This window comes from Genypterus blacodes, unplaced genomic scaffold, assembly GCF_046128005.1.
Source record: "Genypterus blacodes isolate CSIRO-AG114 ecotype Tasmania unplaced genomic scaffold, CSIRO-AGI_Gbla_v1 ptg000015l_1, whole genome shotgun sequence".
Classification (NCBI taxonomy): Eukaryota; Metazoa; Chordata; class Actinopteri; order Ophidiiformes; family Ophidiidae; genus Genypterus; species Genypterus blacodes.
The window spans coordinates 1756500-1784045 of record NW_027466829.1 but is presented as its reverse complement, the minus strand read 5'-3'; the positions used below and the strand labels follow the sequence as shown (position 1 = coordinate 1784045).

At 48.7% G+C, this 27546-nt stretch overlaps 1 protein-coding gene across 4 annotated transcripts in view; it reads right to left on the bottom strand.

The window, feature by feature from the left end:
* Window positions 1-27546, bottom strand: part of hipk2 (homeodomain interacting protein kinase 2) — a 68554-nt gene that overhangs the window by 28568 nt on the left and 12440 nt on the right. For all 4 annotated transcript variants that reach the window (XM_076171876.1, XM_076171895.1, XM_076171904.1 and 1 more), the window contains exon 2: window positions 22756-23935. In XM_076171876.1, the coding sequence (XP_076027991.1) occupies window positions 22756-23935 (1180 nt within the window). The remainder of the gene's footprint in view (window positions 1-22755; window positions 23936-27546) is intronic.

Genomic DNA, 27546 nt, shown 5'->3' with positions numbered 1-27546 from the left:
GACAGTATTAGGCCAGTCCAACGACCACTGGACAGACACAGACCCAACCCTCGGGCATGTGCAATTCTGGGCTGTCAGACTTGAGTCTCCGTGGAAATCAGACTTTAGAGGAATCAATTAATGATCATATTCATACGGGAATTGGTAATTGATATCTTGCGCCATAAAAAGTACATTTCTCACAAGCGAGCCCTCATAATGTTGGTCAGGCCTCCCCGCTGTCAACAAGCCTGCTGTAAAAATGTGGGTCACAGGGAGAGAACGCGATAGGAGCAAGCAAAGTCAAATTGCGGGAAAATGAAAAAGCAAAAAATGAAGACGATTACACATCCTAACATGTCAACATAAGGAGGCAGCAGGCCTCAGATTCACCGCAAAAGACAGGGAAACAGCAAGACAGGAGGAGCGAGATGGCGTGACACATTGCGCAGACAGACACGATGCCGAGGCGGCCAGTCGGGCAGATGAGATTGCGTCTGCTCGTGGCACAGGGACGCTTAAAACCCAAGCCTGGATCACTTCAGCAAATTAGAGTGTATGAGGGATTCAATCAGCTGGACTTAAAACCTCTCACTCTGCTCCATCTGACGCCGACGTACAATCAAAAGAAAAGCCAGACGAGCTGTCCAGGGCTGCGCGGGGGAGGTGGGGGGGAGGGACGACGGCCTCAATCCCCCCCCCCCCACCCCCCCGCAAAATATAGCACAGTGCATTATATGAACGGGATAATATGTTATCACAGCACAGCATGGCGGTAATGCAAGCTGCTGGCCAAACCAATCCCAATCTCATCTGTCTGCTTGACTGACTGTCCGCGTGCTTGGAAGGCCTGTCTTACTGTAAGCCTCCCCTGTCTGTCTCGCTCTCGCTCTCGCCGTTTGTCTGCATTTTTGTCCCGTCAGGTTGATCGGTCGTTATTGTTGTTTTATTGTCTTCCTTCCTCTCCGGCGGGGACGCTTTTAGCCACAACGCAATCCAGAGCAGGAAGAGAAACAGAAAAAAAGGAACGAAGCCTAACATCAGCGGCGCCTCCGCCTTCTGTTGATTTAGGGCGACGGGGACGGAGATCAAGCGATCGGTGTTTGAGGAAAGAGGTGGGCAGCCAACGGAGCCATACATAGAGACTATGCGGTAAAACAACAAGGTGCCGAGAAGCCATTTGAAACGTGATGCCTGTGAACATCGCTGCGAGCCATGGGGACGCCGTCCTGCCATCGTAATGACATACATCTCCCTGCCATTCAATACACACACACACACACACACACACACACACACATACATAAGCACTTCCAATCATAAAAGCTGCTCTGGTTGACTAGTCCCTTATTTGAGGGGCAGGGGGGAAAGAGCACATGAGGAGGGGGCAGCCTGAATAATGCCTCCTCCCATGCCCCCACCGCAACAACACACACACTGTACACGTGCCACACACCCCCTCCCCCTCCCTTTCCCTATCGCTACCCCTTGTCTGAGTACCCTCTTCCTTCCTCCCACCCAGGCGGGCAGTAATACCATCTCGTGCCTAATCAAATTCTGCTGTGTGTGACATGAATTCTCTCTGCTCAAGGCAACGAGGCTACGCGGCCGCAGAGAGCTGTAACTAAACCGTGCGCGGATCTTATAGAAAAACTCCCACTCTCTCTAAAAATTTAACGCAGGCATCGCAGCTCCTGTATATGATTCCCCAGGCTGGCCTTGTTTCTATCCATCTATCTACCACTCTCCTACATTCTCAGCATCCGCGCAGGGGTTCACTGTCTGTCCCCTCCGTGTGTGTTGGTGTGTGTATATGGACACGCGTGTTTAAGTCCCTGGAGTGCAGCAGGCTCATGGTTAATTAGAGAGCGGCTGGGACAGACTGACACGGGCTGATCCAGATTGTCACCCAGATGTGGTCAGATCTTAATCCAACACAATGAATGACCTCCCTCTCCTCTGTCACAATTAACGTCATACACACATCCACACATGACAGCAATCACATACGGACGCACGTGCACACAGGCATAGATTCCTGAATACACACACACACACACACGCATGTCCTCAACAGTGTCCTTTGGAAAAGAAAAAGCGAAGTCTCCACTGATCATGCATCCTCAGCCTCCTCAGACTCCTGTCCCTCTAGCTGCCCCAGCATGCCGCCTGCCTGCTGCGCCTTCAGATGCTGCCACGCCGTTTATCACGCTGCATTCTTCCCCCGACAGGAATTATAAATGTCATCACAAACAAAAGCAACAGCAGGATGATCAAGGGTTTATGGGGAAATATGAACAAATGGGCCACATGTCCACCTAGAATAACGCTAATCTTTCACATCTTGCATTAATCTGTTCAGGCAGCAACGTTAAATCCCGGCTGTATTTATGGCGTGTTCTTTACGCTTATTACTCTTTATAAACACAGCTTTTTTGCATCGTTGATCAGATTGGATTGACAGTGATTTGGGACAGTACTGTCCCAGAAGGGGCGGGGGCCGCTTAAGGAGAATGTGTCTGATGATGAGACTTTACACTCATTATCTGCTACCTGTATTGTGAATACATTTGATCTGAATGAAACATCCGCTGCACTATAATAGCCCAGTTTCCCATCTCCGGGAAGTCATAACTCCCACTCGATATAGCTATATTAATAAGAGCATGCACGCCGAGCTGGAAAGATTAGGCAGGGTGACGTTTTCCACTTGGGTGCATTTTGTCTCGTGAATGAGTTCCAGCTGCACCGCCTGCATCTGCATCTGGCTAGTTGTGACAGAGATCTGCTCACAATTCCACGTTTTTGGGGGCAAGGACAGTGTATGCATACATTTTTAACTATCTGGATAACAATTCCAGACACAGATTGCATGTTGATGCAGGTAGGGATGTTGGGATGTTGTGTTGTTTTGGACTTAATAATGAGTTTGTGTTGGGGAGGGTATAGTCTTATCCTGTCAATCAAGTCATGTCCTATCAAGTCTGGGGTTCACACAATTCCAGCACGCATGGCCAGAATCTATGAGCCTCAGACGTTTTCATGATCATTTCGACACCCAATAAGCAGCAGCCGCCCGCTGTTAAGCAACAGCAAATACGCGTCATTCTTTCCTTCAACCTAACAGCATTCCTGTCTGAGATACGGAGGCACGCGTGAATCAGGAACAGACGCAGACACGCATTAATTCAGCTTTTAATCACTGTTATTAGTGTTTAAGTTCCAAATCCACGGTGCGGCGCGAGCTCCTTCCTTACAGCGGGCGAGAATAGTCCGAGATTTACTCAGTAACAATCAGTCAGAATGACAGGTAATTAATTTGGCCGAGCAATGGCGCCCTCCAGTCATTTGTAAGTATAGTCACAGTTAATCACCTCTCAATGACAACACCCCCGCATTGTTTTCCTGCCCTCTATCATATAGAGTTACAATCCTCTCCCATCCCCCCTATGCTGTCCTCCATGTCCAACAATGAAGACAGGCTCTGCATTTAATGTGGCATACATTGTCTTTCCAGGAAAAACAATTACTGTACAGCTGCAATCAATACAATATTATCCCTTCCATGTAGCAATACTTGAAGATTCAATTATTATGGACAAAATGATGTCGTCAACTCAGCAGCTGCAGCCTCATGCGAGGAGACAGCTTTGGCTCCATCTAAACGGTAAATTCAGAGGGAAACTCGAACAGATTACATTATACTCTGGGCTTTTTTTTCCCTCTCTCACCTCGACGTCCACCTGGGCGAGGGAATAACTCAGCGGAGGAAGCTGAATGACAGTCAGGGGTGTAATGAAAGAAGCCAGGACAACAGAAATGTATTGGTTTAATTAGGCTTTTGTGGATACGGTTGCGGTGGTACGGGGACACGACACGGGGGGAGGGAGAGTGTTCAATGGGCTCTGATGATGATGGTGAGCAGCGCTGATTATGCATCTATCACCTGATGAAGAAGGTAAACATGTGTGGCGGAGTGAAGGTGTATTTTTAGAGGGATGAGTTCATGCCCCTCACTTTTTCCAACAAGTGGGCACCGCACGCCGCATGTGCCACATAATGAATGGAGCGCTACTCTTTGTGTTGTCGTTTTTTCTGGAACCAAGGTTCGTCAGATAGCCTTCAAAGGCAAGCGTGCGTGGTTCCCCCCCCCCAACCCCCCCCCCCCCCCCTCCACCCCCTGCCCCCATCGCGTGTAAAAAGCTGCAAACACAGACAAAAGCCGGGAGGAAAGGTCACGTTTACGAGACGAATGATAAAGTATAAAAAGAAGCAATCACACCACCTGAGATTGGAGAGTTGCTGCCCTTGAGATTGTGAGGACAGCTTGTGGCTCTTTCATGTGTGCAGAGAGACATTTCACAGGTGGTCGCGCCAGAGAATGGAAAACGGCTGACAAATATGCTTTCATCGTGGCCTGTGTGTGTGATCAAAACATTCCAGAATGATATGCATAACCTGTGACAGCTCTATAACTGACGGTTGCCATCCTTAACCAGGTGTTTTCCTGTCTAAGCTTACCTTGCCCAGAGGGAAGACCGTCCCCTCTCACTGAGAACAACACACACACACACAGACACACAGACACACACACACACAGACACACACACACACACACACACACACACACACACACACACACACACACACACACACACACACACACACACACACACACACACACACGCGCGCGCGCACACACACACACACACACGCACACGCACACGCACACAACAAAAGGCTTTCTGGCTCTGAACATTTCCTTTTGTTGAGTCTGAAGCAATAGTCGATTTCAGAGTGCAAGCACAAACTGTGGAGCTGCGAACAACACAGTGAATTCTAAACCAGTGCTTAACATGACACATTTACGATTTCTCTGGCAAGGAATCATATCGCACTGAAGGCCGCGTACGGAGGACTCCTCGCTTTTTCACGTATATTTGCTCCCCTGCTCTCTCTCTCGCCTTTCTCCCTTTTCTCTTCCCTTTTCTTCCGCTCCTGCCGGTTTGGGCGGTCGCAGGGTGCTGCTGGAGGGAGTCCAAAAGGACACAGTGTGAAATGAACACAGCTCTGACCTCGCAGACACCCCCGACACAGCCAATCAGATCACTTCTCTCCGGCACATCGGGCACGATAATTGGTCGGTGGGTGGGAAATACGACCGGTGGGGATTCGAGTGGCGGGAACGAGGGAGGGGACGAGAACACACAGAAAAAGGGGAGGGGGGGGGGGTAAAGCAGGGGAGTGGTGATACGGCTCCTCTGTGCACTTTAGCCGACCCTCTGCCCAGGACAGGACAGGAAATCTCCGGAACAAAAGCGAGCTGTCATCTCCTCCTGACAGCCTCGCTCCGAACAAAGCGGCTCTCAGCTGACTGGCAAAGCGAGCGATCCTTAAGGGAGGTAGCTCGTTGTAATCTGGTTTTGTCTCACATTCCAGGCATCTCTGGTGAGCAACAGGATCAGACCAACCAGCGGACAGGAAATGAGTGCGAGAGGAGGTTCGGTTCTTTCCCTGGGTTGAGGCCTCAGCTGTGGCAAATAGATGGAACGCAACAACATGCACACAGGCTGACACAGACACACACAGACAGACAGACACAGACACACAGACACACACACATATACATACATATGCAAAAAAACATCTAAATACACCCACTCTGTCTCCTCACACACGAACACACCCCACCGTTCACAGCTGCATGCCCCAGGCCCTTTCGCTATCTCCAACCGCAACCCAGACTGCGCTGAGCCGCATTCCGCAGCCGCTCAAAGCCCCGGGGGGGCCGGCGTCCCAGCTGGGCACCGAGCTGAGCCGAGCCGGGCTGGGTTCCCTCAGTCAGAATCCATCTCTCGCTAAACGCGTCTTTGCGTTTCAAATTGTTCGTCAGGGGGGAAATTGTTTCCACTCCCGTCGGTTCGTTCGCACTTTGCGCGATGAGGTTAGACAGAAGTGACTGAAGCCAAAACAACAGCGGATGAAAACGACAAAGAGCCGTTGGAATGTTAATGAGTTCCTTTCAAACTCTGCACTGTTATTGAATACAGCCGTATTCCCTTGCAGCAGCAGTTTCCTTTGAAGGTGCGTTGTATTGACAGGAATACGACATGTCAGCAAACAGACTACATAATCTAATAATTTAATTTGTGACAGGCTGCGGGGCGATCTAGTTGCCAGGGAAAAGAGCGAGAGCAGTCGATATGTGAGACCGACCTCATAACGTAATAAATAAATGTATGAGACAAGTTGATGTTGTCACAGGAAGAGAGAGAGAGAAGTTCAGTCTGGAGATCCAACACGTCTCCTTTGCTTCTCATCTACGCCAAGGATCCAGACCAACTGTATCCCAAATCCTTCACTGGCAATGCAGTTGATGTGTGTGTTTGTGTGTGTGTTTTTGTGTGTGTGTGTGTGTGTGTGTGTGTGTGTGTGTGTGTGTGTGTGTAATGGCTTGCACAAGTGAGAGTATTAGTGTCTAGTTGATGTGCGTGTGTGTAACTAGTTAAGACCAGGTTGTGCTTCATCATGTTAGTAAATGCCACGCCGCGCCTCAGCGTAATTGCATGTGTCTCGGGTCATTTCCATTGCTGTAATAGAGAAAGCCTGGACCGTCAGAGCAGCTCCTCAAGTATACACACACATATACACACACACACACACATACACAGATGAGCTGACACGGAAAACCAGATTTATTAAGGGGAGGGAGACGAGGAGAGATGCGGAATGCGTGGGGGGGGGGGGGGGGGGGGGGGGCGGGGGGGTGGGTGTAATTTCAACAATGGACACAGGCTGGCGTCGAGTAAAAACACACCAACACACGCCGCGGTCGCAATCTGCAAAGTCCATCGCCCTCCTCTAAGAGGCCCGTCGACTTCAGATCTGTGACACGGTCGAGCCGCGGCAGGCCGGCCCGCGTCTCCTGGCGTCCCTTGAAACCGGCCTCCGACGCAGCCCCCCAAAGAGCTCCCCGCCGCTCCGCATGCCACTTTCAATTAGTTCCGCAAAGAGATCCTTTCCGCTAACCAAAAGGAAGATGGAAGCTCATTACCAAATTCCTTTCGCCTCCTGCCTTTGATATATAGATCAGGAGGCTGCGTCTGACTGCGGAGGCCCTGGATATGGAACCAGCGCCAGACCAGGCCAGAGTGGACCGACGCGGAGCACCATCTTGTGGATTAGCCGGCGCTCCTGGTTTAACCGCCCCCGACGGATTACACCCCCCCCCACACACACACACACTCACACACGCCTGCCTCACTATTAGCCCCCTCTTCCTCTCGTTTGCTTTCTTCTTGACTTCCTCTTAGCTCCCCTCTCCTCTAAACAGTCTCCCTGCAGCCTCAGCCCTCTGCACTAAAACCCACAAATGGGAAAACAGGAATAATCTGATGAGAGCGGGAGAGAGAGAAAGAGAGCGAGAGAGAGAGAGAGAGAGAGAGAGAGGAAGAGAGAGCGGGAGCAGGGAAAATGTGGATATCATATCACACAGTGGTACTATTATAGTAAGCGTAGACACAGAGGCAGGTGCTGATAAGGCAACGTGAAATCTTTCAGGTGCCGTAATGAAACTGAAGCTTCGCAAAGCTGCGATGGGAGCTTTTATGGAAATTAGCTATCATTTAAACACGGGGGAGATCGTTACGGTGAGGCGTAGCGCGCTAAAACACCCAGACCAAAACTACGCGGCGATAGGAGAAGTATGTGAGAAGGGAAAAAAACGCATTTTAATCAGTACAGTCACACTCTTATCTAAACAAAGCAGAAAACACAAGCAGTCTCTTTTGGACCAATAATCTAATTAACTCTGCATACCACAGTCACACAACAGCATGAATCTGTGTGTGTGTGTATGTGTGCGGTCACCGTGTGTGAGCGTGTGCAGCTGGCTGGGCGAACATCTTCATGTACCGACAGTATGTTTATACAATTAACAGCTTCCATTAGCGCCGTCCTCGGTGGAATGCCACCAGCTAGGTTACGGCGCGAGGCAGTTAATTACAAACTATCGGCTGAAACCGGCGAGTGACCATTAGGGAACACGTGACCCGCTAACGTTTCCCTCCAGGTGGCGGGGGGGGGAATAAAATGGTGGTCGTGGTGCCCCTCCAGGTAGTCAATTCCTTTCCTGTCAATCAGCAGTTGCACGTTGGGGGGGATCACACACATCGGGGTGGAAGTTGCCGTTGCTAGGCCACTGATGGTGCTTCCTCGTAACACGGAGAGGGGAAAGGAGCGACGAAAGGGAGGAGTGGGTGGCGGTAATGGCAGTGACAGAAGAGGTGCGGAGGGTCTTGATTGTCTCTGATTCGCTCTCTATGCAAATCACAACAATCACAGGAAATGCCCGGGCCTTGGTTGCCTGCTAATTGCCACGGCGATAACAAAGGGAAGGCTTCCTTTGAGCGGCGACGCAAATTAAACATTAGTTTAGAGTTTTTCTTGGAGACCGAGGGATGTTATAATTACCCAGAAACCAACACATCAGCACTTTGCACGCCATGCGCCCCATTCTCACAGCCTGCCGGAGGAAAACAAATGTATCTCATATTCGGGGGAGAGAGGCGTTTAGGGGGGTGAGGGGGGAGAGGGGTAAGAGGAGGTGGGGAGGGTTTGGGGGGGTAGTGAAGGGGCGTAGAGAGGGATGAGAGCAGAAAGCATGGGATGGGGGAGGACAGAGATGGAGAGAGATGGGAGATAATGAGGGGAAAGGAGGTGGGGAGTGATCGCTCGTCTCTCCAAACCACTCTGCTACGATCCGGGCATCGAAATGTACACCAACAATTAGCATACTGACCCCTCCCCTATCCTCTGGCCTTGCTTCACCCTCATTACCATCCGGCAGGACACGGGAAACGCAAACCCAGCTCACTTCCCGTAACGCGTTGTTGCCTAAATGTCAAGCCGGCTCCAAAACGAGCGCTGACAGAAAGGTGATCTGGTTTGGACACGTGGAGCCGAGGGTTACGTCTCCAAACAAACAAACCTGAATCTATAGCCGAGATACGCAGCCAGGGGAACTTTGGGAAGACGTCCTTGGATCTTCTAGGCCATGTGGGAAGGCTAGGGGGGGGGGGGGGGGGGGGGTTTGACATTGGGCCTTGAGCAGTGCGAGGAGCCCCCCGGATGGCTGGTTGTGTGTTTGATGTATGTCTGAGGTCAGGAGCAAAGCCTGACACACTCGCCCAATCTGCCTAACCTAAATGTTCACTCACCGGCCCCCCTGCAGCCAGATCCTGCCCTCTATCTGTCTGACTGTGGCCATTTCTCACCAATCTGCTCGCGTACCAGTCCGTCTCTCGCCCGCCCGCCTCTGTCTGTCTCTGTCCTCCCGCATTACCGTCTCTCCTGTACATCTGCCCGTGCTTGTTTGTGTGGTCTGGCTCGGCGTGATTGTTAGCGTGTCTACCTTCCCACGTTCTGTGCGGCGGCGTGAGCTCATGCGAGCCGCTGACCGTGCCCTGGAAATCTAATCATCCAGCACAGTTGGGTGTTTGTTTGCGCTTGTACACACAGATGTGCATACAGGAGTGTGAGCAGGCAGCCGTGGAACACAAACAAAAAAGGAATCCCACCCGGCTTTGATAGATGTTTTTATGTGTAAAATGGGAGAGCGCGGCCTGTGATGTGACGCTTCTGCCCCGCAAAGCAGAGGGTGTGTGTGTGTGTGTGTGTGTGTGTGTGTGTGTGTGTGTGTGTGTGTGTGTGTGTGTGTGTGTGTGTGTGTGTGTGTGTGTGTGTGTGTGTGTGTGTGTGTGCAAACATAAAATCGCTCGACGTCAGCGAGTCCAACTCATAAAACACTCGCTCTTTAATTGGTCCTGAATAATTGCAACCTTTTTTTTTTTCTTTCCTTCTCCATGTTTATGTAATGGGGCTTGTTATTTTCTTCACTTTAAATGTCTCTACTCTAAGATATGTGACTAACAGCCTTAATAGAGCGGCGGTGGCGATCCTCGGGGTGTTGCAGGGGCAGACAGGGAGGCTAGCAGGACACAACCCAGTCTAACACCGGCGTTCTGGGAAGGGATTACCTCACTGTTTGTTGGGCTTATGTAAAAAGAAAAACGAGACTCTCACACACACACACACACACACACACACAGAGTCCGAAGGAAATAACTCCTTAACAGAGCCGGAGCCAGAGTTTCTCCTGACACCCACCCAGCGAGCAGAGACGGAGCGATCCCAAGTGTGAATGTATGCAGAAAAACAACAATCTAAACAAATCGGCCAATACTTTCATGGAAAAACTGTTAATCTGGTCTCAGTGTTAACCCTTTACAGGCTGCCGCATTGTGTGGTGGGATAATGAGCGGGTGCCAGAGTGGTGGGGTGTGTGTGAGTGTGTGTGTGTGTGTGTGTGTGTGTGTGTGTGTGTGTGTGTGTGAGATCTCCCCCCCTCCTCCTCTGCAGCAGGGTCTAACGACTATCCCGTAGACGTGTCGAAACCCAGAGGTAAGATCAAAGCCTGTGTGATCCGGTGGCTTTTATATCATCCACCCCACGGCGGTGGCCTCTTTTTATAGAGCAGGGAACAGACAGAGGGAACACAAAAACACTGACCAGGTCGCATTAATGAATGCAACACGTTATGATCTTTAGGGGAGAATTTGTTTTTTTCCACCCAGCGTCTTTACAGCTGCGTTTACATTCCGCCGAGGCTGCAAGATCTGATGAATTTCCACGTGTTCACCCTTGCAAGGCGGCATGAGCACAGTCAGTATGTTTATATGCACTTTAGAACTTTTGATTCGACGAGATTAAAGCAGGGGAAAAAATGTGTTTTCTTTCCTCTAATGGGCACAAATCAAAGAGGAAAAAAATCAATTTACAAAGGCATGTAAACGAGCAGACTGGCCTCCAACTGTGGTTATGCAACTCTTCATGTACACCTCAGGGAATGTCGGAATCCAACTCATTCTGTCCATGTATACAGCTTAATCACATGCTTAAGCCTTTAAACACAATAAGCACAAATACCTACTATTATTATTATTATTATTATTTCATATTATTATTTATTTTATGTTATTTAATTTATTTTATTATTTATTTTGTATTATTTAATTGATTTTATTATTGATTTTACATTATTTTATATCTTATATTATTATGTCTTTTATATTATTATGATTATTATGGTTATTTTGACTGCATGTAAACGTAGTGAGGATTTCTATTCTCTTCCCTCTGTTGCTACCTGCTGTCTCCACTCCTTTCTTCGCCTTGTAATAAACTCTTGATTAGAATTCGCCACTTCTTCTCCGCTCCTCCGTGTGCGAGGAGGGAGGAGAGGGCCGGGCTTTAACAAACCGTACCCAGTTCCCCTCTTCCCTCATCGGAAAGGCATCTCAACAGGCCTGCTATTGACCACAGCCGCCGAGGGAGGGAGCGGGTCAATGTAACAGAGAGCAGGGGACCATTTTGGACCACTTAACTATAATCAGTAAATGCACCCTGGTCACAATTAGCGCCGGGCCACCCTGAGAGTGTTTCGTTGTGCTCACAGCTCTGTGTGCGCTTCATTCGGCTCCACGGGAACCTTATGATGCAAATAGCACTTCTCACACCCAGCTTAACAATGAGTAAAGAGGCGGCGTGTTGGAGCGTTAGCGGGCCCTCGCTCGGTTTGTTTAAAGATCCATAAACCATGCCGTGTTTCAGCCAGAAATGAGCTGAAAATTCTGTTTTAGCTCAAGTGGAATTTCCAGGTCCAACCTGCTTGCAGTGGAATAAACTTTTCAATTCAGTGTTTATGTGGTGGGAGGGAAGTTCAGAATACGTGATCAAATGATTCGCTCTGGTCCAGGGTGGGGGGGGGGGGGGGATAGGCAAATCTATCCGCAGTTGCTTCGGCGCCAAGGTTTTTAAGCAATTAGCCCCAGAAAATGGCCCCTTTTCATAAATAAAGACATGGGGGACGTTGGGAAGGAGAGGACAAAGACGAAAGAGTGTTTTCATGCTGGAAATAAAAGAGGCTGAAATGGGAAAAAAAAGAAAGGACAAAGACATGGAGTTAACGTGACAGGTAGCACATTCTACCACACTGACTCACTCCTGAACACATTTATGATTCACTGCACTTAGTCATCCATTCTTTAAAATATCCTTTGCGAAGAAGAGGCTTAAACCAAACAGACAGACAGACAAACAAACAAACAAACAAACAAACAAACCGACAGTCTTTTTAACCGAAGCTGGCATGTCGGCAGAACAGGTGCCGAAGCTATGATTGATCTGAGCCGCGGCGTGCGGGGACGACACAAACGGGAAGAATCCAGCACAGGCGAGGAAGGAGGCTGCTCTATTCACTCGTCTCCTTTGAGGGATTAGAGAGCAGCCTTTTGTTTTGCAGGTTCCATGACCTGCACAGTGGTCAATGATGCTTATGGGCAGTTATTAGACCATCCAACAACCGGACGATAACGTATCTGACCCCCTATTTTCCCTTTTACCACCTGCACAGAAACGACATTTGCACAACTGCTATCCTCGAAATCCGGATGATTCGGTGTGGAAAAGCGGATGCACACTTCAGCCTCAAGAGAGGGACGAGGCGTCGTGATCCTGCAGCTTCCAGATGTGGCGATTGAAATGCCAGGCAGATTTGCGTGTGGTGACAGAGGTCGGGTAGCGGCGGAGGGAGGGATGAATGGATAGAGGCGGCGAGGATGGATGGAGAGAGAAACGCCAGAAAGGAGGGCGAGGGAGGATGAGGAGTGCAAAGACAAAAGAGAAATGGAAAGGATGAGAACGTGGAACAATAATGAAAGTTCCCTGCTGCTCTCAGCTGTTCTGTGTCCAGAGCAGTGCGGCACACAGGCCCGACTGGATATGCTAAATGGGCCACCTCTCTCTCTCCCTCTCTCTCCCTCTCCCTCTCTCTCTCTCAGCCAAAGCCCATGTGAAGCAGTCACCACTGTGACAATGAGAATAACAGAGTCGGTTTGGGACTTTGGTGCCACTGGGGGCTTTATGCACCTCGGTGTGTTCTATCAAGAGCTTGACTGGGGTATTGACCCAGTATGCAAGAGAGAAAGAGGAGAGAGGAGGACAGAGGCTTCTCTATGAGTTTACTTTAGATTTCCAAAACCTGCTTCAAAGCCTTAAAGGAGCATTTGCTTAGTTTTTCACAAAGGTAACTGAGGAGTTTGTCTTGTTGATGAAAACTGTAAGTGAAAATATAGATCCTTTTTACCGCTGCACTCACAAACAATTGTGGAGCTGATATTCGTAAAGGTAGAAAACATTATTAACTTCAGCAGCTGTCTGGTGTTGGGCTGTGTAATCATTCAGAGAATGAATGCAGGTCTCTACCCTTTATTCAGAAATTAGAAACCCAATCTGGAAAATGTTATGAGAGAAACGAGCGTTTTTCTGAAATGAAAGGTACAACTAAAAGCCAAAAGTAATGATAACGTCAAAGGTAGAATCTATACTTATTCTGCACTGCCAGGACAGCACATGTCCACAATGTACACAGCTTGTAACAAGCCGGAGATAAAAGCCAATTTGGGTTTCTTTGTGTAACCGAGAGCTGCAGTTGGGCCACAGGTCCCTGTGGAACAAAGACAGAGAGAAGTGAGGGAGAAATTGAGAAAGAGAGAAAGAGAGAAGGAGAGAAAGAGAGAAAGAGAGAAAGAGAGAAAGAGAGAAAGAGAGCGAGAGCGAGAGCGAGAGAGGAGAAGGGAAGAGGAGAAAGACAGGGCATCCTGACCCACCTGGGCAAACAATAGCAGCGAGATGAGAGTGTGGCTCAAGGGCCCTCCCTGTCCCCAAAGTACACAGCTGTCGGTGGGGCGGGCAGGCAGATCAAAACAGCCGCAGCCTAGTTCAGGTGTTGCACCTTCAGAGACAACGGGCAATTTAAGCATGAGAGCCTTGGTTGCCATGGCGACGGCTCCAACAGACACTCTCAGAACTGGAGTGACACGAGCGATAACATTTTTCATTCATTTATATAAAAACACAAAATGTATCAAAAGGAAAACTTACAAGGACATTTTATTTACCTTAACGATGGTTAAATTGATTCATTCTGTCGTGAGAGTATTATGTTTTGTTCCCTACTTGACTTGCATAGAGGATGCTGGTTAATTAATGTGGCGGGTCTTGATTTCGAGCTTTCAGTGGAACACACGGCGTCAACCTTTAACCATCTCCCTGCATTTCCATCCACTCACATCTGAGCTTTGGTCGCTCTCAATTACTTTGAGAAGTTGGTGAACTGCGTACGAAATCAAACGGTCGGCTTCAAGAAAGGTGCCGCGCAGATTTAAAATGAGAAAATAAAACAAAAACGTTTGAAGTCGGTGTGTATGTGGAAATGCCACCATAAAAAGCACCGCAGTGGAGAAAAATGCATGTTATTCCCCCTTTGCTGGGTAAAAAGACAACAACGCTGTCTTTGTTTAAAGAGAAGCCATCTGTTTGATGAAATATAGATTCTGGCTGTAATGACAGACTGTGTGTTGCTTGTTCTCTGATGCCACCGTAAAGTCCCCGCTGTGTTTAAAGGCCCGACGTGAGTTATGTCCAGTTCATGCTGATAACACACACTGAGACGCCATGTTCTCTCAGATCAGCGATAGCCAGTCAGAGCACACCTGGCGCTGGATTGCATGTGTTTATGCATGTGGGTGTGTGTGTGGGGGGGTAAGTGTGTGTCTGTGTATGCAGGAGCTTCTAGATGCATGTATATGTATGAAGCCTTTCCTGACGTGCTGTAAATCCTCCAGAGCGTCAGGCGACATGAGGACGTGACCACAGAATGGGCTGTGTGTGTGTGTGTGTGTAGCAGGGCCTGAACCTCTTTGTTTAATCAACCGCTCTCTCCCGCACACACCCACACCTACACACACACACCAAACGGTCTAGTGTGGATAAAAACCTGCTGCTTATATACCGTACAGTGATTCATTTCAATTTTTATCTCCTTTCACTTCTCTCTTCATAACCGCAATCTCACAGAAACATGGTTTTACGTTTTCTGTTTTTTTTTTGGTTTCTGCTCCGGTTTGATATATGGCCTCTTTTCGGAGCCTCCCTGCTCGTGGAGACAATCTGACGCTCCTCGCTCGTAAAACACTCAACAAATTACCGTACAAAGCTTTGTGTTCATGGAGAAAGTTCATTAGGTTCCACTCCTGTTTTTTTGGGGAATGTTAAGATGCAGCTGTGCGAATTTAGCAACAAATGGAAGCTGCGTTTAGTCTTTGGGGGGGCACCTTGTTGACAGCGGCGATGTCTTCAGCCAAGGAGAAGGGCTGAAACACCCTTGGATGCAGCCTCCATTCCTAATGCTAACCCCTTTAATATTTAACCAGGATCCAATACAGGAGTAATTATTTTCCCAAACAAATTACGCCTGGGGCCCAAACCCGCCGCAATCTGATACACCGCTGCGATACATTCACTGTCACAAGGTGCTATTAGTCATTTTAAATTATTTATCAAGCTTGGGTGGAATAGGATTTGATTCAGTCCTGTTTTATGACCTGCCCGTCGCTTCAAAGAATCCTGAGCAGGCTTTATACTCCCAAAAAGCAATATTTATGAAAAGCTCCTTTGGCTCGCCCCCCAGAGAGCCCCGGGAGACATCCATATGTGAGTGCTTCAATGAGACACAATGTCAGGAAAGGATTGATTATACTGATGCATATTCTGCAGCGAGGATAAACAGCCTTTTATTTTGAAGTCTAAGCAAAGTTCTTTCTGCAAGGTTTCACCTCTAACGGACGCTTGCATCAGCCCCTGTGTGTGTGTTTATTGTCGGTCGTAAAGTTCTTTTGAAAAGCATTTTCCCTTTTGTGGATGCACGAAACGGGTTAAAAAAACAAGGTGAATTATCCGTCGGAGTTGATGAAAGACTTTCTATCTGCATTGGAGTTTCGACGCATTCACACCTCTGGCACGGGACAGAAAGGAAAGGCAGTTGATGGATAAATAACTTTCTTAAAATGAGGGATTGAAATGGAAAAGAGAGTGAGAGAGAGAGAGGGAGAGGGAGAGGGAGAGAGAGAGAGAGAGAGAGAGAGAGAGAGAGAGAGAGAGAGATGAAAGGTTTGTCAAAGCCCCCCTTTTTTTGCCTCTCTTCACTGGGGCCCCAGCTGGCTGGCTCAGCAGCGGATATCTGTGCCCGCTTGCCTGCCGCAAATTAGCCAAACTATTTATCCTCGTACATGCACATTAGCAAATTCTTCCAATAGAGAAAACAAATGCATCTGTTTTGTTCTGCTGAAATGTTCGTTGGAGTCTGCATGGACCTCTGCACAACAGGCATTCTCTGTCACAGCGACGCACACACACACATGCACACACACACAAGGGCAGCCAGGTCCCTGCCTGGCCTCCAGTCCTTTCCCCCCAGCTGGACACCAATAGCATGGATCAGTCAGTCAGTCTGTCTGTCTGTCTCACCCTCTCCCTCTACCCCTGACTGTGTGTGACCGTTGTTGACCGCCTGTATTTGTACACGGGGCCCCTCTGAGCTATCACACCCCTGTGACCTGCTTTAAATTAGGAAGGAGGAAATTCAGGCGCCCAAAAAAAACCTGTGCGTCTTTCTTTCCGACGCCAATCCCCGACTCTGTCCTTGCTGCGTATTTTCCATCTCAGTGTTTGCTTTTAAATATTCATGTGAGTGGATGGAAGAGGTGAGGGGGGGTGAGAGAGGAAGGTGAAGGGAGGGCGGGAGAGAAGAGAAAGGAGAGGAGGCGGGTAAAGGAGCAGAGGCGGCGCGCTGCGGGTGCAGGCTTCCCTCATCCTGGGAGGGATGGCAGGCATGGGGAGCGGGGGGGACATGGAGGGGGGGTGAGCGGGATCAGCAGGGGGGGGGGCCCTCATCATTTATTTAGACCTGAGGGCACCGGTGCCAGTCAACCGCTGATGGCAGCCATCACCCTGCCAAGCCAGTGGTGCTCGAAACTCAGAAAAGACAAATCAGTAGCAAAGCGGAAAAATTAATATACAACCACCGCTGTGAGAAATTTTACCTGTCAGGTTAATGATTTTCAGACTTGCGTGAGAAAGAGAGAGAAAGAGAGAGAGAGAGAAAAAAAATCCCATTGTGCAACGGTCATAACCCCGCGATTCAGCCTGGACGTTTTAATGACCTCATATTTTACGATTCTCTCAGCCGGGGCGGCGGTGTAATGCAGCGACTCGACAAACACCTGTAAGGCTTTCCGACCGTCGCCAAAGCTTAGCCTGAGAAACAAGCGCCATATTTCAAACAAGCCTCATCAATACAGAGACGGGAGCCTTTGCAGCCGCCGTGAGCCCGAGTGGGCGGCTCGCTGCGTTTTTATCAAGGCGGCTTAATTTCCGTTGGCTTAATATCCTGGGAAATGTATGGAAATTGAAGCGCGCGGGAGAACAAAGAGAAGGAGCCGGGATGAAACGATACGGTGAAACTCAGAAATCTATGTCTTATCAAATGAACGCGCGCGCACACACTTACATACCCAAACACGTGCACGTTGGAGTAGCCTGTCGGAGTTCATCAATAGGCAGATTCATCAGCTCGGCGGCAAAGTTTGCACGTTTCTCAAAACACATCTGAGAACGATTCCATTTCATTATTTGCTGAAATGACTGTGAGTGTCTGACTAATGTACAGTTTGTGTCCCCGTGCATATGTTTGACTACTGGTGGTTAATTAGCTTAGCTGCTACTTGTCTGCTGCTTGCTGCCTTCTCTGTGGAGACACATGGAAGAGCTGCCCAGAGGCGTATTATAAATGAGAAACAGGTTATTAGGATTCTGTCATGCATACTAAGGTCTTATGACTGTCATAAAAAGAATAGTAGTGAATACAGGGACTAGTAATTATCATTTTAGGGGTCCTTCTTTTATATCCAAGTCCCCCACGATGGGCTGTGATTCCAGCATCCAGTTGAGCTGAAAATATGAGGCCCAAACACAAGGTGGATCAGCAGAGACGGCAGCAGATAGGTAAGTAAATGTCAGAGCGGCCACCCAGCCGGCGGAAAACACAACAGAATCTGCATTAGTACTGATTTGTCACTGCTTAGGAGGGGGGAGAACGTCGTTGCAGGTACTGGCAAAGAATGCAAAACAACAACCTCCTGCGCGCCATCGTCCCCGTCCCGCTCCCCTCCTCTCCCTCATTGCTCCCTCAGCGATACTTTATCTCGGAATCCTCACATAAACAACCTACCGGCGCCCCGCTCTGTCCGTTTGTCCGTCTGTCCTCTCCTCACTCACCTTCCCCTTCCGAGCCAGCCCGACCCCCCGGGGGCGTTTACCTCCCTGCTTTCTCGCTGGCACATACACTTTTTAACGCACGCTTGGCGGAGCAGTAACTAATAGCAACCTCATTCATTAAAGCGCTCCTTGATGTTTTGCACGGAGGCAGGGTAAATGTGCTGGAACGCCGGGCCCCCGCGCGTCTGGCTGCGTGTTGCTAACAAACAGACAGAGAGAGGGAGAGAGAGACAGGTGGGGGGGCGAGGCTCGTCTTACACGCCGCAACCTCGGCCTGAGCGGTAGCCGCGCCACCCCTGACGGAGACGAATACATATTTCATAAGTTATCAAGGGGAAGACACAAGCCTCAGGGTGTCAGAGAGCCGACTGTAGCATCAGCTGCGCCCATCCTCACTGCCAACATGAATAAAGACATCTGCTCCGAAAGTAGAACGAGAGAATGCACCAACTTCCACAAAATTAGCTTTTTGTGGAGTTTCCATCTGGATGCATTAAGCTTTGTCTGCCAGGGGCCTCTGACTACTAACACGCAGATAACGCAGAGAAATTAAACAATAGAACTTCTGATAAAGCTGAACCCTTCCTCTCTGTGGCAGGTTTGAAGTGTATTCTTCTTATTTCTACCAACACGCGTGTGCGTTTAAGGTCTCTGACTGCATGTGGAAGCTACTGCTTAGTTTGGAGCCGACATGTGCGTACAATGTGTGCGTTAAGGCCTCAGACTTGGCGCGGTTTCTAGCTTGTTGTTAGCAAGCTGCGTTTCGGTTTTTATAGAATCTTTGTACGTGTGAAAAGAGGGAGCCGTTGTGGTCAGGCGTTAGGAACAGCAAGTTTTTGCGACGGTCGAGTTCTGGTTTAGATGTGACGGTGTGAAGAGTTTAGCTGCGCCTTAGAAGCCAAAAGGTGAAAGGTCAGCACTCAGTGTGAGCTACGGGGACGTGTATACTCCCATATAGTTCCCTATTGAGCTGCTACATCATCTGAGGGATACAAAGTTACTGGTGCCATGATGATTAATGTTGGTCCTGGTATGTCTGGTTGGTATAGCTGCTCAAATGTAAGGCGCCGAAAGCAGGTTACATGCTACAAGACAATTTAGGTAGTTTTGCTAGCTTACGGCAATCAGTCAGATCAGTAAATCCAGACATTCTAATGGTTCTTTCACTTTTTTCTTCCCTAGAAAATATAGGAGGCGACTATGTCTGTTCACCTCTGTGTCAACTATGTTCATCCCCTCTTATCAATCTTCCTTTTTGGTTTCCAGTGCAAAATAATGCAACAGCTCGTATAGCTAATCGCGCCGCCCATTTACTCTAAAGTCTGATCGCGTGAGCTTTAGCAAGATGTCAGATCACAAATGGCGTCTGTTAATAGTAGTATATAAAGGTGTTTGCCAAGTGTGTTTGCTGTCCGCTCACTAAACGTAGTATTTGTTGATCCTTTTACACGCCACGCCGCCCATCTCGTAACTGCAGCCGCCGCCACAAGGCCGACCTCCACCAGCTGCACTGCCTCAGGAAACTTTACACAAACCACTAAACTTAAATAATGTCTCTGTGCATTCCACCCATCTCAAGGCTTTCACCTGAGAAGATAAATAGGACAAACATGTCCAACTGGGACAACACAGTAATCCTTTTATCTGGCACAGGGTAAGCTTCACTAGCCAGCTTACCTGTTACATCATTAGCTATAGGCGAGAGGGGAAGAAGAGACGAGGAGGGAAGGAGAGAGGAGGGGAGGGATAAAAGGAGACCGGAGAAGCAGAGGCAGAAACAGGGTGAGGTCACCAGCTAATGTAACCGGGACAAAGTGGAATCGTGGTGGAATACGGAAACACTTTAAAGCTTAAGACATATGTTCTAATCCTGGAAGTGCTGGTATTCAGGTAAGTGAGGCTCCACATCTCCAAAACGTTCCAGACGGGAACTGCGTGACAAGGACGGATGATCTCAGCGAGGTGTATTTGCTCGGCACTGAGGCGGGCAACGCCGAAACCTCCGAGCGCCCGGAAAGCTGCTCTTGCAAATGGCACGTCAGTTGTTTACCTTGAATACTGGTGTTTTATTTGCATGAGTCAACCTTGTGGAAAATCCATAACTCATTTGCAAGGCTCTTACAGCACACGCACGACATCAACAACATGCGCTATCTATGGCATACCAAGCGCAAACACCCGTGTGCCGGGTATCAAATTCTCACAGAATGGATGCGAGTCAAAGCACGTCATGATATCTTTGCAGATATTATGTTCTGTGATGACTCCTCCTGCTGTTTTCTCCCGTTTGAAGTGGGAGAACAGCGCAGGAACAGCAGACGTCATACGGGAGAGACAGACACCTCGTTCCCGTGATTCCGTGTCTCGTCATTTTGCCTTGTCGTTCAAAAAGAGAGTTACGACGCTGCAGCTGGAAAAGGCAGGATAAGGTTTTATTGAACGAGGATCAAACGGGACGACAGAGACAGTCTGGCAGGTAAACCTGAAATCTTCCCTCTGAAACTCAAGAAACTATTTATCTACACATCTGAAATCATCAAAGATGGGCTGAGTTTCTCATCTAAGCTCCTGCACTCATCACGAACCCAACCCACAGCCAAGCAGAATTGTCCAGCTGGCACGCAATGTTTAAGACACCCATACACCCTCACCGTCCATGAGCTCACTCTTTAGCCTGTAAGACGTCTTGTTGTCATAAAGAACGACAGCTTGACAACCTGCACATTCCTACCCTTACACACCAGTGTTGAGACAAACATGTCCTGTATGTATGCAATTAAGTCATTCACCAACCACTAAAAACACACACACATACACACACAGTGCCCATTGCCGCAGACTGGGGTCATCAAGTCCCGGCTGAACTTCCTGGTCCAGTTTTCGGTGGCTGGCGGGCAATTCTCTGGTCAGTGTCAGCATTTTTCTACTCCTCTGCTGCCAAGAGGAAATGGAGGGATGATCTCTTCACTCCTCCAGCTTTAACTCCCCCAGAAAACAAACAGGAACATTTTATGGCCGGCTTGTTGACCTACAGCCCAGGAGCAACAACAACACAGGCTACTGGTGGTACTCGCTTCAGGACGAGCGACTACAACTGATAAGACAGAGCAGCACTGCCCGCGTACGTGCAAACATCCAGTGCCATACAGGTTAAAGGGAGACGCCGAAGAGTGATGTACATAAACAAAGTAAAGGCCCTGTCAGCTTCGATGAAGAATGACTTCGATCGTCAATTCGTGGCACCTGCCTCTTTGAAACAATGATCCTCAGTGAAGACAAAGATGAACTGTAAAGATAACAAAACCACATTTTCTCTCAACAGAACCTACTAAACGGGGACAACAAACTCCTGTCAACGGAATCTGCACTTGACAAGATTGCAGAGCCAACACCTGGCGCGTGTGTGTGTGTGTGTGTGTATATATCTCTGTGTGGTGTGAGTGAGTGTGTGTATTTGCTGTACCATGGCTCACACACCTGTTCTTCAGTCAGCCCGGGCCCCCGGCAGCAGGCTCGAGCCCCTAACAAAGCTGCCCTCTGTGTGGACTTGAACACTGTTTGATTCCTCGCACAGCCACCACCACCCCCCCCCCCCAAAACACTGCCTGAGCCGAAACCTAAACACACTGTTTGCTATGGGCGAAAAAAGACTGCAGCGCTGGGAGAAGAAAGGCCTTTCCACAGAGTCATCTGGTTCTAATGCAGGGCCCACTGGTGTGGATTACAGGGACATATTACAGGAGAACTCGGGCTGACCCCTCATCTCTATCCCGGGGTAAATGGGAGCCAACCGTGGCGATGGGGGGCTGAGGATCTGGGGGGCCAGGGGAGCATAGGGGTGAATAGACGCCCGTGGGCAACTTGCCACCCCACATGATTAGTACCCTTATTCAATGATGAGGTTTCTACCAATTCCTCTCAAAAGCCCTCCAAGACGGCAAGACGGCAGAAACACCTTCTTCCCCATAACCTCCCAACGACACATATATGTTCTCCCCTCATATGTTTCCCACACAGCGTGCAAAGTGTGTTACCGCCGCTTAAACAGGTTGCAGGAACAAGTAAACAGGCCTTCTTTAATCTTCAAAGCAACACCGCTCGTTATATCACAATAAACACTAAAAGCAGCTGGCCTCTCAGCAAGCATCTCTGTTTCACTGCCTTATCCCACATTGGAAAAGGGTTAAATGTGAGAATACAAACAGGAGAAAGTGAAAAGACAAAGAAAGACCAGATAGAGAGAGAGAGAGAGACCAGAGAGAGAGAGAAAGAGAGAGAGAGAGAGAGGGTCGGGCTGCAGCAGCGGCAGCTCTTAACGTTGGCAGTAAATCAGAGAATTTGGCCAAATAATCATCTTGAATAATAAAACATCTCTATAAAGTATAAAAGATAAATCAAACAAGATGGGGAAAGCATACTGATCACTGGAATACAACAAACACAAAATGAAGCAAAAAACATCTAACTGCTCTGAGACGTCTCTGTTACTTTGAGCCAAGTCATCACTCTATCCGGTTTCAAATAATCAGCTTGTTCTCTTACCTGTAGTATCTGGACTGTAGATAAGTGGAGCAGACTGCCTTGGAGACGTGACTGGCCGAGCCAAAATCGATGACTTTGACCCTGTAGGGCTGTCGAGATGGATCCACCAGCATGATGTTCTCTGGCTTCAGGTCGGCGTGGATCAGTCCCAGGCTCTTCAGTTTCATCAGAGCAGTGGCCACCTGCTGCAGCACGGGTCTGATGTATTTGAGGGGCAGAGGGCTGAACTTGTTCTGCTTGAGGAAGTCGTACAGGTTCTGCTCCAGCATCTCAAATACCAGGCACGTGTGGTTCTTGTGCTGGAAGCACTCGTAGGCCCTCACAAAGTTGTAGTCGTCGGCACTCTCTGTGCTGAGACGTGCCAGGATACTGACCTCAATCTGACCCTGCCGCGCATAAGACGGGTGGTTTTTCAAGATCTTAATCGCCACAATCTCGTTGGTGCCCCTCTTCCAGCACTTCACCACCTGTCCAAAGGTTCCTCGCCCCAAAAATTCCAGCACTTCGTAGGTGTTGGTCATGGAGCAGAGCACCTCATGCTGCACCAGCTGGTAGTCCCCCTCGCTGTTAGAGCCGCTGTTCTTGGACGTTGCCGTGGAGGTGGCAGTGGCCACCGTCGCCACCGTGGCCCCACTGGCTGCTCCGTTCTGGATCATCGGTGGGCCGTGGTCCTCAATGATCTGCACACTGCTGTTGTTGTCAAGCTCCTCACTCTTGCGTTTAAGCCCACATCGTTGGTAGGTGTCTAAGAGACTGACTGTACTGCGGCGTGTCAGGTTATGAACGCCGACCCCGCCACCCACACCACTGCCGCCGCCGCCACCTCCACCTCCACTGCTGTTGCTGCTGCTGCCTCCACCCCCGCCGCCAAGCAGAGACCCCACGGCCCCCGAAGTGCTGCTGGCTGAGGCAACCACAATGTGGCCTGTGCTGGCTGGGAAGATGAGTGTCTGCTCGTAGGGCAGGGTGGAGCTGGCTACCTGCAGGGAGCTGTTGATGCCGAGGGGTCCGCTGATGGCCGACACGTTCTTGCTGCTGTTGTGGCTGTAAACTTTGCTGTGCGTGCCGTACCCTGTCATATCCCAGTTACAACTCTGCTCCACCTTCAGTTTCTTCACGCTAAAGAAGGCACTTGACTGGAGAGTGTGTGGGGAGAACACTTGCACTTGCGAGGCCATACCTGTGAGAAGAGGGAGACAGAGGGGAGGAGCAGAGGGGACATGAAGGGAATGAAAGTGAGAGGTTAGGAATTTGAGAGTCTCTGAAACACGAGTGGTAGCTACAAGCTTTAAATAAAGACAGCTTGGGTCAGGGCAGGTCATTCAAACACCAAGTGTATATGCTGATGTGTCAGCGCGTAACTTCTTCAACGCTGTAACATAATAGGAAAGGAACAAGCATCGACTAACCCTGGAAATGTCACCAAAGCATTTTGCTGCTTCACTATTCAAATTGTGAGAACGAGCATCACCTCGTCTTTGTAGAAACAAGTAATTTTCGTAATTACAGTGTATTACTGATTGCAATGCGGTTATTCAAGAGAAGTTATGGCCAGAAGGCTTAGAAGAATGATAGACAGTTTCAAAATGAGAGTGCTTATGTAGTCCGCTGATACATGTAGAGGAAATGCCATTTCCTCACTGCTCCCATCTGCAGCAACATAAACAAGCAGAGCAAGTAGCCTTTTATGAGAGGCTCCACAGAGAGAGCAGAGAAACACAAAATGCTACATACAAAAAAAACACCTTGCAATCGCGATTTCCTTACGAACTGCACAACCCGAGCCCCAGCATGTACTGGTGCGCAACACTCACTTTTGGGAACGAGGTGGAAGATATTTCACTCAAACTAACTATGGAAACAAGCCAGGGCCACTGAACTCTGTCTCAACCACAGATCCTGAAGACAACAAAGCAAAAAGCAAAACTGCAGCGAGGCTCAGCTCTGAACTCTTGGGAGCAAGCTGCCTCAGAATAAGCAAAGCCTCTCCAAGCAAACAGCGGCCCAAAAATAGTCCCTTTCTTTATCTCGCCCTTCAAACGGGACTTGTTTGTGGCATTGTAATGATTATTACAGCACGAGAGGCAGATTACACCAGAGATGCAGCGATGCTATGTTTAAACTGTTTCCAGTAAGCCAAACATGAGTTCACGACTAACAAAATAAGAGCTTCCACCTGGCCATGTTAACACCGACACACAAATTAAGCCTCGCTGTTGATCAATCTTCCATAATTTAAAGCATGTTAGTCCGTGTGCACATACAGACACTAACAAAAACCCATTCACAGTCCTTCAACCCACACACTGTTTGCTTCTGGAGAAATTGTGGGTTTTGCACGTTTAATAGACATCCTGAAAGCTGGGGTTCCTGAGCAAGTTTTGTTCTGTCGCAGATAATGAGAGGACCGTTTTCCTCCCCAGACTGGAGGACTTCCATAATTGCGGGCTCTATTCCGCAGACCGAAAGCAGCTAGGAGGGGACATGCCTGGTCACTTTGTCATTATTAGCCTGTTGAGTGGTGATGATGATTAATTCAGTAGGAAGCTGGCAGCCCTCCGCTGTGCTTTGCTTCATTTGTTTTTTGACTGTCCAACCTTCTTGCCCTCTCTCTCTCTCTTTCTGTTTCTTTCTTCCTCCTTCCCTCCTGCCCAACCTCTCCTCTGCTCTGGCCTAGACGTACTAGTTACCTCGGTGGTCATCTGGTTTTAGCCCTAATGCTCTGGAATTGGACCTTCAGTGCACATCAGGGTCTCGCTTGTAAAGCCTGCTGCCGGTGGAGGCGATCCCATGCTTCCTGTGCTAAGTTGAGCCTCAGCTATCATATCTGCACGCTTGCTTTCAGACTGACCCATTAAGATCTGGTTCATTTTTTTTGCCTCGCATGCTTCCGACCGTTCCCCTCATGTCCAGTCCGGTAGGTATGGCTAGTCCAGCGAGGTAATGAAGAACGTCCGCCAGGCTATTAGGGGCAAGGCTCTCTGCTAATCACATAAGCCCTGAAGGCCAGATGTCACTCCTTGGATTACCAATTCCTGCGCCTGTACTTTAAGCTAAAAATAATTTGAATGATGGGTTGTGTCACAGGGTAGCATCGACAGTGTGTGTGTGGATGTGTGTGTGTGAGAGGATAATCACTGGCAGACTGATGGACAGAAAGATGGATGGACAGACACACAGAGTTCCGCTTATGGAAAATTCCAGCGTTACATATTTGCCACATGGTTATGGACAGCTCGGGGTTTGGCGAGGCCGGTTTGAGATGAGCTGCTCTTTGCATTAGTATCATACGCATTCTTCCTCAACCTTGATCTTAGTCACTCATTGACTCTTTGTTAGTTTCAACGCCGCGGTCAGAGAGTTCACTTGACATAAATGAAGTGGCGCACAGAGCGGAAGCCCACACACACACAACACACAGCCCCCCGAAACCAAGAGGGATTTGTGTATTGAAATATAGCTGACAAAAATATCCGTTGTTTGGAAATGAATCGGAAACTCTTACTGCAATTTTGCCTTCGCTCATGTAGGAACGTACGAGTTCAGTAAACAGTAATGCAGTTTGCAGCGCAGTGTGGAGCGCAGATAAGTAATTAAATGAACCAACAGTAAGAGGTCAAATGGCTGGAATGTTATCTCATGACAACATACACAGGCAACAACAACAATGCAAGCAATTATATTTCACTGGGAAAGCAATTCCACTGCTCATAAATCATTCTCCGCAAACAAATGAAGTTTCAACATATTTACGATCGAGATTCTGATCAACCGAACCCTCTACGCTGCCCATCGCAACAGCAACAACACAATGCAGAGACATTCCCCCGAAAATGCCCCATTGAAGTTTATTTGGATATGTGAAGTCAATGCCCAGCGCAAAACTGTAAAGGTCCATTGTTGCTCATTTACAATGTTGGAATGCTTTCAGTAGCCTCGGCTTTCCATTTAGCATACCTAAAGGAACACTGAGTGTCCCACACACTGCAATTAAGCATACCAGAAGGCATTTTCCACTGTTTGGAGGCAGCATGTTGAAATGGTAATAGTCAATGTTTTCAGAGAGATTACATCTCTGTCAGGGGTTTGTTAATCTTCTTTTTGGGAGGATCAGAACCGTTCTCCGTGCCATTCAAGGGTAAGAGACAGGCTGAAAGGGAGGGAGAGAGGAAGGGAGGGAGGAAGGGGAGGAGGTGGACAAAGGGGCAGTTTAGCAGCCTCCGCATTGTAGCCTGTGACCCGCTTCTGTTTACTCACGTTTATTAAACTTGTCATTTACACCGTGCTGACACCGTGTGCTGGTGTGGGAGCCTCTAAACACCACCCAACATGTCACGCCGTCCTTTGAAATTTTCTTGCCGAAGGTGGCAATTATTCACTTAATCCATGCCTGTCTCCAAACTATTGAGCTTTGCACCAATCATAATTTACCATGTTCATAACCTGGAGTCGCGGTAAACAAACTTCATCTTCGCACGTCGATGCCGGTGGAAGAAAATGACAGCGGATGACAACTGATTATTGCCTGTGTATGAAATCAGCCTAATGATGTTAAATATATTCTCATCTATCAGTATGGAGTATAGAGAGAGGAGAGGATCAGGGCTGAGTGGTTACATACAGAGACCACCATTGTCAAAAGGAAACTAGTGACAGTCTGTTGTTGTTGTTAAGTTGATGTTCCACCGGCTTGGACATTCTGTGTTTGGAGTATTTTCTACACTAAAGCGCTGATGGAGATTCTGCCTGATCCCTTTACTGGGCCCACACATCCCAGTTTCTGCAGAATCT